The sequence below is a fragment of the Taudactylus pleione genome, unplaced genomic scaffold, assembly GCF_031769625.1.
Source record: "Taudactylus pleione unplaced genomic scaffold, aTauple2 ptg000201l, whole genome shotgun sequence".
In the NCBI taxonomy this organism is placed as follows: Eukaryota; Metazoa; Chordata; class Amphibia; order Anura; family Myobatrachidae; genus Taudactylus; species Taudactylus pleione.
The window spans coordinates 7,352,563-7,364,764 of record NW_028284603.1 but is presented as its reverse complement, the minus strand read 5'-3'; the positions used below and the strand labels follow the sequence as shown (position 1 = coordinate 7,364,764).

Here is a 12,202-nt window from a genome sequence, read left to right as displayed (position 1 = left end):
CTTTTTTGTTACATTACAACCTGTCATTTATTTTTATTTTTTTTTTAACCTGAATTTTATGTGATGGATCTGCACAAAATTGTTTAATTTGGTGAAGTGAAATGAGAAAAAAATATATAAAAAAGAATCTTTATAAATAAAATTCTGAAAATTGGCATGTGCATATGTAATCACACCCTTTGCTATGAAGACCCTCAAAAGTTCTGGTGCCTTCAGAAGTCACATAATTAGTGAAATGAAGTCCACCTGTGTGAAATCTAAGTGTCACATGATCTGTCAGTATAAATACACCTTTTCTGAAAGGCCCAGAGGCTGCAACACCACTAAGCAAGAGGCATCACACCATGAAGACCAAGGAGCTCTCCAGACAAGTCAGGGACAAAGTTGTTGAGAAGTACAATTCTGGGTTGGGTTATAAAAAAATATCAAAATCTTTGATGATCCCCCAGAGCACCATCAAATCCATCATCATCCAATGGAAAGAACATGGTACCACAACAAACCTGCCAATAGAGGGCCGCCCACCAAAACTCACAGACCGGGCAAGGAGGGCATTAATAACAGAGGCAGCACAGAGACCAAAGGTAACCCTGAAGGAGCTGCAGAGTTCCACAGCAGAGAATGGTTTATCTGTGCATGTGACCACAATAAGCCGTACACTCCATAGAGCTGGGCTTTATGGAAGAGTGGCCTAGTCAAATCCCAGATCTCAATCCAATTGAGAATCTGTGGTCAGACTTAAAGATTGCTGTTCACAAGCGGAAACCATCCAACATGAAGGAGCTGGAGCAGTTTTGCCTTGAGGAATGGGCAAAAATCCCAGATGTGGCAAGCTCATAGAGACTTATCCAAAGCGACTTGCAGCTGTAATTGCCGCAAAAGGTGGCTTGACAAAGTACTGACTTTAGGGGGGTGAATAGTTATGCACGCTGAAGTTTTCTGTTATGTTGTCCTAAATGTTTTTTGATTCACAATATAAAAAAAAAAACAAACACAACTTCACAGTCACATGTTCTGTGAATGAAATAATGCACACCTTCAAACAATCTATTTTAATTCCAGGTTGTGAGGCAACAAAGCATGACAAATGCAAAGGGGGTGAATACTTTTGCAAGGCACTGTAAGTCTAGATGGTTAAATCAAATTGACTGAGGTACTAATTAAGTCACCTGTGCTCAAAATGAATTTCCCTAAAACCTGGACTGGAATGGTGTAGCTTGGGATAATCTGTACTAGTTTATTTATTAAAGGGGCTGGTTAGAGGTAATAAGGAATGCACTAAATACAAAGACACCTTTTATCAGTCCTCATTTAACAGAGCTACAGCACCAGGTTGATTGCAAATCAAAAAGACTGAACAAAATCAGTTCTGCAGAATTTAGTTGACAAAAAATTCTTACAGCTAAAACAAACAGCTCCCCAAAGTTAACAATCCTGTAACTTGAAAATGGAGAGCAGACTCTCACTAAGAGATTCCTCAGTAACATTTTTGTGGACATAGTTTCCAGAAATTCTGTCACTCCCCGGACATATGCAGAGGCCAGCAACACAGCGCACGGCGTCTTCCACAATCAAGACCATATGTAGAATGATTTCCAAACAATGCAAAGATTACCTAGTCAGCCACCGCAATAAAATGACCTGGACATGTGATTATTTAGAAATAAATTGAGTCAAGAATTTGCCTTTCTGCAAGACGTGAAATGATTGGTCACCAATCCAATCAAAATAAAATAATGTTCTTGGCTGTACAAAAACAACAGAAAATGCAAATCTATCAAATGTGTTTGTTACTTTAAGAAAACAAATGTAAGGGACAACTGGCACAAAATGTTTGCCAGGAAAGATAATTGGCACCGGTAAGACGATCATTTACGAGTATACAGAATATGAAATGCAAACCAAAAACATTACCTGGGGACTGGCAGCAATCAAGTAGTGCGTGCCAACAGGCCCTCTGTCCTGGGACAAAGCCATCTTGTCCTGGGCCTAAAGCCAAAAATATTGACTTTCTTCATTTTCTATGCTGAACTTCAGAGGAAGGGATGGACTCTGATTAACCCATGAAAGCAATAAAAAATTATGTGGAGTTTCATAACCATATAACTATACTCTTTTTAATTTCGTATTGATAAAGGGGGAGATTTATCAAATATTGGAGAGAGAGAAAGTGAAGAGAGATATAGCCTAAGCCCTATGCCCTCTTGGTTCTTCCTGTCACCTCCAGGGCTGCCAAGACAAATTCTGGGCCCGGGTACAACAACAACCTGTAGGACCACAACATGTTGGGCATGTTTGCACCCACTTGTGGGTGGGTCTAGCATGTGAGATGCACCTACTCACAGGAGCATAGCATAGCACCCAGCAGCTGGGACTAAAGTAGTCACTACTGTATAAGGATGGTGGGACTGTCCCATAATATATAAATTTTTATCTGGATGTACTGTATTTAGATGCTACAATGTAACACACAATAATTAAGGCGCTACAACTTTATTTTGTACATCTCTCATGTAAATAACACATAACCAAAATCTATTTGTTGACATAGAGATAGATGAATGAAGGACTTAATTTTGACATAACATCAGGTCATCTTTTACACACACATTCCGCAGCACACACATCCTAACCCACTGCCCCATGCTCCTTCCTCACTATCTACCCCATGTGTGTCACCCCTGTCTGTCTACCCCTCCCTCACGTGCTTCTCCTCCCCCTACGTATAGTATCATTTACTCCTAACTCCCCACAACAGCACCTAACACTACTGTGTAAGGCGCTGCGGAACCTTTGTGGTGCCATATAAATAAAGGATAATAATAATAATACACATTTTCAAAATAAAGTTAAATGCACACTTTCCATTTCTAAAAGAATGCGATCTCTTGTCTGCATTTGGAGACAAATTATTCCCTTTTTAAAAACAGATTAAGGCAAAGTTATCCGTGTCCATTGCCACACTGATTTGATTACATCCATGCTCATTGTCTGACTCTATGAAAAACTTCTTCAGGTAATCTGTGCTTAATTAGATTGTCACTGCAATTATGAGCAGACAATGGCAAGTGACAAATCTTCCAGCGTCCTCCTTCTCGCAGACGTGTTGTTGATGGGTACTTCTCTTCTACTAGCCAAGTTGCTTCTGACATAAGAATTCCTTAAACGTGTAAAGAAAAAAGTGACAGCCTCCACACCTTCTGATTCCCTTAGTTCTTCAGGACGCGTAAAACAACTACCCCCGACCAAAGTGATGGGTGCGATCGCAAAAAGTTCCGTTTGGGCGCCCAAACAGGTAACTTTTCAGCCATTTCAGCTCGCACCCCCCTGGGGCTGCGAGCTGAAATGGTGCGCTGGGCACCTGATCGCGCCCGACAGGAGCAACAATTGAATAGCTCCTGTCAAGCACGTAGGGGGGCGATACAATTGAATACCGTCCTTTATGTTTTTATTGCATTCATCAAAAATATATATATTTTCAGCCATAGTGGAAACAATGCAACAATAATATATACCTTAAACTAATTTCAATACCAAATCTATCTTCAAAAGGAATTCTCAGTTACAGCACTTGGCTCGGACTGCACCCACTCTGTGGAATGCCTTCCCTGGCACAAAAAGACTTTCCTCTAGCCTCCAAACCTTCAAGTGTTCCTTGAAAATCAACTCTTTGGGCAAACATATGAAATTCCAGAACCACCCACATAATCTTCCAAAGCTATTAAACGCAATTACCGCCCTCAACACAGATCACACAAAACCTACATGTATCTCTCTCCTGAGCCACTCAGTCAGGATGCTCTCAGTGGACACATGGCAAAACGAAGGTTGCAAAGTGTTTTGCTCACTATATTATGTCATGTAACTGTGGTTGCCATAGTGCTAGCCTGACACTTACCAAACTGTAAATTGTTAATCTTGGCTTAATTCAAAGTTATAAGAAAGAATAATAAAAAAACCTCTATGCATCTTTTGATAGGCCACTAAGTGATTTATGCCCCCCCCCAAAAAACCACTCACCTAATATTTAGAGAATGCACAATGTAGTAATGAAAAAAAAAGTTGTTTTTGTTTACATGGCAATGGAAACAGAATAAAACTGGTTTGCATTGGTAAATGAAAGGATGCTCCAAAGATTCAGTAGAGTACCACAGCTGTCCAATGCTGCTTTAGTGTACTACTAAAAAAGCGGCGGTTCGGTGGAGCCTTGTGGCCAAGATGGGAAATAGAGGCCGTCCACTCTTATTGTGTTTTAAAAACCTAGCACACCGATTGGTGGATGGCACTGGTCATCCATCAATCAGAGTGCATTTGGGGTATGAATTGCTATAACATGACTGCCAGTTTGTATTAGTGACAAAGCATTGGAGCTATTGGGCACAGTACTGTTTGTGGAAGTCGGCAGCCTAGGTAATCAAAACTCTTAATTTCATCTTAACTTAATGAACTCCACCCAAAACGGAATTTGTAATTTTGAATGAGCACCAATTTAAATTGTATATTTAAAAGAAAATATTTTTTAAATGGAGTGTTCCTCCTAAGATACTAGTCCCTTAGGTTCTTGCTCCTTACCTCAATTTTCAAAGTCCTTCAAATTATTTGTATAGCTGCATTGGCAACTACTGTTAAGCTGCCCATCCACTAGGCGATTAAACCTAGCGATTACGACCGTCATTATCGCTCAATCGCTTGGTAATCGCCTGCAAGTCAGGCAGTAAAATGTTATAAACGACCAGCGATGCGCACGCCCGCTGGTCGTTTTTAAGATCAATCATCGCTCGAACGTGACGGTCAACCTGACGACCGCTGAACGTCTAGTGTATGCACTTCACCCCGCGGGAGACGACGGCGTCGTAATCGTGCCGACGTCCCCGCATCTAGTAGTGGATGCTATTATGACTCTATGGGGGAAATGTATCAAAACTTGTAGAGGGATAAAGTGGAGAGAGATAAAATACTAACCAATGAGCTTCTAACTGTCATTTTACAGGCTGTGTTTGAAAAATTACAGAAGCTGATTGGTTGGTACTTTATCTTCTACGAGATTTGATAAATCTTCCCCTAAATTACAGGAACAAACAAGTGAGTCCCGTATGAAATGTCTGAAAGGAGCATCGGGGGAAAAGCAGGTTACTAAAAAATAGAGATGAGCAGGTTCGGTTTTACTCGGATCTCAAAAACGGCATTTTATTGGCTATTGGCCATCATGTGTTTTGGATAGCCAATAAAATAAATCCGAACTTGCGATAATTTTGGCATAAAGAACAGAGTAAATCCGAGTAAAACCGAACCTGCTCATCTCTACTATAAAAGAGCTTTACAAGAACATAGAGCTTACTTGGAGAGGTCCACGTCCTCCATTACTTTATTATGTATGAAAAAACGCAGGACAGAAATTCTAAATACAGTATATTAAATGATTTTTTTTTTCTCCATACTCCAGTGACTGTTCTAGAAATAGGATTTACTAGCTTTTTCTTACATGCGTTTTACATTGTTTTTATTTTGGCTCAGATTTATCAACGAGTGATATTCTTGTTATCACTTGTTACTAATCTTAAATGGTGCTCCAACCAATCAGCTCCTAACTGTCATGTGTTTGAAAAATGACAGTTAGGGGAAGATTGGTTGGAGCGAGTGATAACAAGAATATCATTTATCACTCGTTGATAAATCTGTGCCTTAATATTCTATAGATTGATTTTATGTCATATCTTCCAATAGAGTTCCTTGAGAAATGCTGTTGTTATGGTGGCCTAAAACTCTATTAAGCCACTTTTTGTCTGTATTTCCCTAACTTTGTAAAATAGCTGTCTACACACGGGCGCTGATTCTGAGTTGTGCGCAAGTCCGGTGCATTTATATCTAGCGATTTTTAGCAAGTTGTGCGTGCATCGCCGGCTGCATGCGCATCTCTGCGAATTTACGGTCGATTTGGAGTCATCTGCGTCTCAGTCTTTTCTCTGCAGGCGCTAAATGGGTGCTTCTGGTTGGCAACAATGCAAACGCTCACAAGAGAACGGTTTCATGGGTGTGCCTGGGTACGCCGCAGGTATGCAGTCACAGCTACTCGCTATTCTTTTGTGCGCATGCAAAAAGTACCGCAAACCTGTTTCTCTTGGCATGGGGTAAGTGTAAGCACTTCTCTGGTGGAGAGAAGAGTGGCACTGTGCGTTCTGTAGGATTTAGAATACATGCCTATAGTCGCATTAGGTTCACATTCCATTCCCAGCGAGCGTCCGGAATTGCATTCAGAGTACGGTTCATGCAGAATCGGGCCCACAGTTTGCCATATATAACACATTAATAACAAAGGCATCTCTATTGAATGGACACACACTATATATTTATTTTCCCAAGAAAATACCCTTGATGGCAAGGGAATTGGATTGCCTTGCAAATCTTGCTTTGTTAATTTATTTTCCACAGTTGTTTGTATTTGAAAGACTGCGAGAAGTAATCCGCATATTCCGTTGTTTGCTTTGAGTTACTAAGAGGCTTACATTGAGCAACAAAATACTAGCAGATTACTTCATAAAAATTTCAATATTAACAGCATTATTAATGGGCATCTCTAGACCTTAAAGTACAATTTACTTAAATAGAATGTGTCAGCAGGTGTTATGTTTAAAACATATCCATCCCTGAATGGGTACACATCTGGTGCTCATGAAAACAGCAGCTCTATTGTTTATTTTTATGCTTTGGGGGCATTTGGGAACTTCTTACAACGTATTAAGAAACCATGAGTGATCATGTAACAGTTTGATTAGATGACACAACTATTGCACATATGTGACAGACATGTCAGAAAATGCACACATCTTGTCCCAAATGCAAGGATATTTCATAACTGTAACTACAGCATGGTTACACCTCCAATTTGCAGATTTAAAATATATACACACTATAATATAATAATCTCCCCTATTGTTCCTATTATGGTCATATAAACCTATTAAAACATAGGTGTTATTTTTTACAGTAGAGAATACACTTTACCTTATAATAGACACATTTCAATAACATTAAACTGTAAGTATGGAGGTGACCCTCATACAGTACAGTATTTGACCTTGACTGACAACTAAACATTCACTAAATACAAGGATATATTGTAAGCAAAAGGGACATTTTTGTGCAGCATATATCACAGAGGTTGGCAACGTATAGTAGAATTCTGGAGCCAGAACCTAGGGTCCAGAAGAGAATCAAGAAAGATGGTTCCTTATCCTGGAGGTCCATGATAGGCAGTATCCCCATCACTAGGCATCAAATAATATATCCATCCATTCATTCACTACCCACCAACTATGTTTTACGCTGCAGAATGTAGCATAAGCATTCTGTGCAGTCAATGATTACAGAGAACTGATAGACCAGCATTCTGACAGGCAATCTTGTATGTATGCAAACATACATGGATACTGTCAGGAATACAGTTGCAGCAATGCAGCAGTAATTTGTGCTCCCGCTTACAGTATGACCTCTAGTTCCTGGGGACTAGTTCCTGCTATTTAGCAATCTATTCATCAAGCAACCAAACCACGTAGACAGCAACACCAGAGGCTAATGGCTTAAAAAATAAATAAAAAACAATAAAATCCAACCGTGGAATCCTTTGCCAAATAACAGCACGGCAAAACCAGCTCTAAGAAGATGCAACCCACTGCTGCTGCTGATGAGATTTCCTGGCTTATGCCTTTGCAGTTTGCCTATGCATCTACCAGGCTTCAATTAGTAGAAATCCACATGTACTGTACTAGTCCACATACCAAGCAGAATTCCAAAGAGGTTACTTAGAACCTGGATTTTTTTTTAATCATATACCATCTGTTACTAGAGGGCAACAATCCACTGCTCTGCAAATGTGCTTCCAGTCATTTCACAGAAACATTACATGTAAACCGAAGTCCACTTACCTTTTGCAAATGAAGACATTTTTTGCTGTTGTTTTTAACTCTTTGTTGAGATGCTGGTTTGTAGTCACCCAAACTGAGCTACTATAGACTAGTGGCACTTCTGTGTGGTTCCAATCAATTAGCAAGTGGCATCAATCCGCAGGCATTAATATAAGCTTCCAAGTAGGAGGTATGCAAACAAAATTCCTGTACAGCAGGGGGAAGGGGGGTGCTCCCCTCCCTTCACCGACGGGGTAGTGAGAAGGGAAAGTTCAGAGACACCGATTAGTGACCCAGCTCCCTAGTACCAGGTGCCCTTCCGAGTACAGTCTTTAGATGCACTAAGCAGCAGAGGTGAAAACTCGCCATGTACATTTCATCAATGGAGGTAGGCGTGCCAGCCATGGCATGTGACAGCCCTCTCCCTCTCACCCCCCCAGAGGGGGCCTGACTAATTGTGCACGTACTCTGTCCCCTCCCTTTCTCTGACCGATCAGTAATGTTATCCTAGTCACACATCACACTTTTCCTGCAAAGGCAGAGAGGGGTGCACACTGGCTCACATGAGCATGTGTCTGCATGGCAGAGCGACCCACTCCATTTGTGATCAGGGCATGATAGAGATGGCATTTCTGCTACGCCCCCCTGCAGATCCATCCCACTGACATCCACCATCATCAGCCCGCCGGCCAACCACAGCGACACACATGCCAGGGGAGGCTGCCGTAGATAGTATAGCACATACACACACGTCTGCTCCTGGTGCCTGCCAATCTGCACGGACAGGGTAAGGGCATCTCCGGAGAATAACACACTTGTCTAAAAAGCATTAATGTGCTGAGGAGTACGACTGCAACACAGCGGCCACATTGTAGCACTGTGTAACGTGATCCATAGAACTGTCACACTGTAGCGCTGTCTAATGTGTAGAACTGTCACACTGTAGCGCTGTCTAATGTGATCCATAGAACTGTCGCACAGTTACATAGTAGCACCGTCTAATGTGATCCAGAGACCTGTCACACAGTTACATAGTAGCACCGTCTAATGTGATGCATAGAACTGTCACACAGTTACATTGTAGCACCGTCTAATGTGATCCAGAGAACTGTCACACAGTTACATAGTAGCACAGTCTAATGTGATCCATAGAACTGTCACACAGTTACATAGTAGCACCGATGTGATCCAGAGACCTGTCACACAATTACATTGCAGCACGGTCTAATGTGATACATAGAACTGTCACACAGTTACATAGTAGCACCGTCTAATGTGATTCATAGAACTGTCACACAGTTACATAGTAGCACAGTCTAATGTGATCCAGAGAACTGTCACACAGTTACATTGCAGCACTGTCTAATGTGATCCATAGAACTGTCACATCGCATGTATGTTTGACTATAATTACTTCTGCCTCATAATAAGCACATACAGGTAGTATACAATTATATAGTAGTTTATAATGGTCAGCTTCATGGCACAGGGACAGATCAGTGTGGAATACTAGTGATGAGCAATAAAATAAATGAATGAAGCCAGGGTTGTTATATCTAGCTATATATACACACAGTAAAAGTAGGGTGACCTCTAATTGCCCTCTGACTGGTGAGGTGCCAACAGCCCCCCTGTAGGTGGAGGAGGATGGGTCTGGATTTAGCATTAGGACTTACTGCAATGAAAGATGCATCAAAGCGCAGTGGGTTTATATTTAGGAAAGCCACTCTGACCTTTCAGTCTGATGTCTAGCTCTTGGCAGCAGAAAAAGCACACCCTGACCTTGGCATAGATGTTTCAGCCACATTGGTTCTGCACCACAGGCAGATAGATTCACAGCATATAGCAAGCAACAGCTTAACCCTCTGCAAACCAGAGCTGAACACTGTAGGCAGCATGCAGAGGCTGCAGACTAGTGCACAAGTCGGATATAATTGATGTTATGTTGTTATATAATAATGCTGAGTGTATACCATTACCACTGACAGAAAACATTACTCACATAGATGTGTATAGATTTCACTGACAGCACCAGCACATGTGCATGCACATACAACACCGAGTCCCTGTAATAGGAACATGCAGAGAGATGCGGGTCGTCCTATAAACCCCTACCTAACGTGTATGGCTACATATCTAAGTATGTATGCAAGCACATTCCCCTATTGCAAGTATTCAGCAGCAGCTCCATGCCACACATTCAGCGGGAGGACTGAGCCGCTGATACGCACCTGATACGAGCAGCTATGGACAGGCCAGGGAGCTCTGAATACTTCCGTCACCCGCTGACATCACTAGTCAGCCCTCCTGGGTCTTGAGCAGTGTTTAAAAAAAGAAGTGTCCTCATTGCAGGATCCATTTTCCAGAAGCTGCTTGCCCGTGCGGTCCTGCTGCCTTTGAATTAATCGTCGACAAAATGGCTGCTGTGTCATAGGTGTTTGGACAACATTCAAACAGTCCTATCCTATGACTCTTCTTTAACGCAGTATAGTGACTAGTAAGATTAAAATTAGAAACAGGAACAGTACATTACTTTTAATTACCTGACCTTCTAAGGCAAAGTGATAAAGTTATTAGTTGAAGTACAAAGTATAGTGCAGTTTAGGCAACCCATCCTGCCACAATAGGGACTGTTAGAAAGTAAGATGCAACCTGTGGCTCTTCAACTGTAGAGGTACTGCTCCAAAAAAATCTTTACTGGGAGTTTTCCGTAAACAAGTACCTACCCTTCAACATGACCCATCCCATTAGATACAAAATGCTCTGCTCCTGGACTTCCCACCAAAATAATGATTGCAGTCACCTGTGTTGAGCTAGTTATTTCATGAGAAGGGTGTTTCAGCAAAGGTGGCTTCAATCATAAATTAAGGAGGAAGTTCAGGAGCAGAGCATTTTGTGCCTAATAGAATGGGTCATGTTGGTATGTCTGCAAGTATATAGTGCTGTATCTGAGTGTCTAGAACAAACTGAATAAAAACTAACAAAGAACCCCCCCCCCCCCCCTCACAGCTCTCACTGGCTGTCAGACAGGACATGTGGGGCCCATATATCTGCAATGGATTGCTTCAATTTCCCATTCTGCTAGGTTTGGGGTAATACAACATGTTGGAAACCCTCGATTCACTGATCCCGATCAAATAATTATTAGGATCGGTGAGTCGGAGATTTTTAAGAAGCTGTTTTTCCCCTAACGGCCGACGTATCGACAATCGCCGATGTCCTCGGAACGGCCTTTCTAATCGCCCATCGATGGATCAGATATGCAGAATGGGGAATTGGGGCTGTAGATGTATGGCCCGTAATATCTACAGCCTCACTTCTCTCCAAGCCAGCGCTGTCAGCACCTGGAGCCGACGCTCCCTTCACTCATGGCACCTCTGCGTCCCTCCAACTCACTGTCTGGGAAAAGGAGAATGGAGATGGGGAGGCACAAAGGTGAAAAAGATATGAAAGAGGAGGGAGACTGAGATGAAAGAGATGCAGGTAGGAAAGTGAGGGAAGGAGGGACAGAGATAACAGACATGAGACAGAGAAAGAGCCGTAGTCGGGGCAGGGGTGCACTGATGGGAAGGTGGGAGAAGACACCTGTTAGTGCTTGGAGCTAGTGCCCCCCGCTGCCACACCCAACCACACCCCACACCCCCCCAAACGAGAAATATACAAATTCTCTTTGCTACCCTTTCACTTTGGGACTAGCAATGTACAGATCACGGCATGTAATTAACATTTGTTCAGTTGGGTTGGCTTTCCCCATTGTCACTCAATTTCATAGATGAATCATCCATTAGACAATCTAGGTTCCTGCCCAGGGCCATTTGGACCCAGATTACCCTTACCCATTTTTTGGTACGTGTTTTTCAAATTCAAAGAGTACGGAGGGCCAAACCAGAATGTATAGTGCTCAGAATGCATTACAGAAGGGAAAAACATTGTGTCTACCGTATTTTCAGATGGACCCAAACAAATGAATACTTTGTGGATTGTACTAACTCTTTGTTAGTAGATCATGTGCCTTGGACATTCATTTAAGACCCCAATGTCCGTCTGCATGGTACAGTGAAAATTGGATCTTTAATTATCTAATATGAACATATTTCTGTATGGGGACTACCCCTCTATATTTAATATGAGGCTTATCCCCATGTCTTATGAGACGACTCCCCCCTCCTCCTCCTAACTTCACTCACTTGCAGTCATGCTGCACAGAGGCAGGGTTCCCCTCTCACAACACAATGTAGGTGACTCCCCGTCTGGTGGACTCATGGCAGCCACTAACGGAGAACCCAGGAGCTCCTCTTGCC

The 12,202-nt window shown here is 42.1% G+C and overlaps 1 protein-coding gene across 3 annotated transcripts in view; it reads right to left on the bottom strand.

Moving 5' to 3' along the window:
• UGP2 (UDP-glucose pyrophosphorylase 2) overlaps nucleotides 1-10,232 on the bottom strand; it is an 87,793-nt gene extending 77,561 nt beyond the window's left edge. Inside the window, exon 1 of one of the 3 annotated variants that reach the window (XM_088477221.1) lies at nucleotides 10,133-10,232. Coding sequence is in view for 2 of the 3 variants with exons in the window: in XM_088477219.1 (XP_088333345.1) it covers nucleotides 9,904-9,982 (79 nt within the window). In the remaining variant the exon portion in view is untranslated. Of the gene's footprint in view, nucleotides 1-7,922; nucleotides 8,339-9,903; nucleotides 10,001-10,132 lie in introns of those variants that run through there. The other 2 variants (XM_088477219.1, XM_088477220.1) reach the window with 2 other exon arrangements.
• Between the last annotated feature and the right edge of the window lie 1,970 nt (nucleotides 10,233-12,202).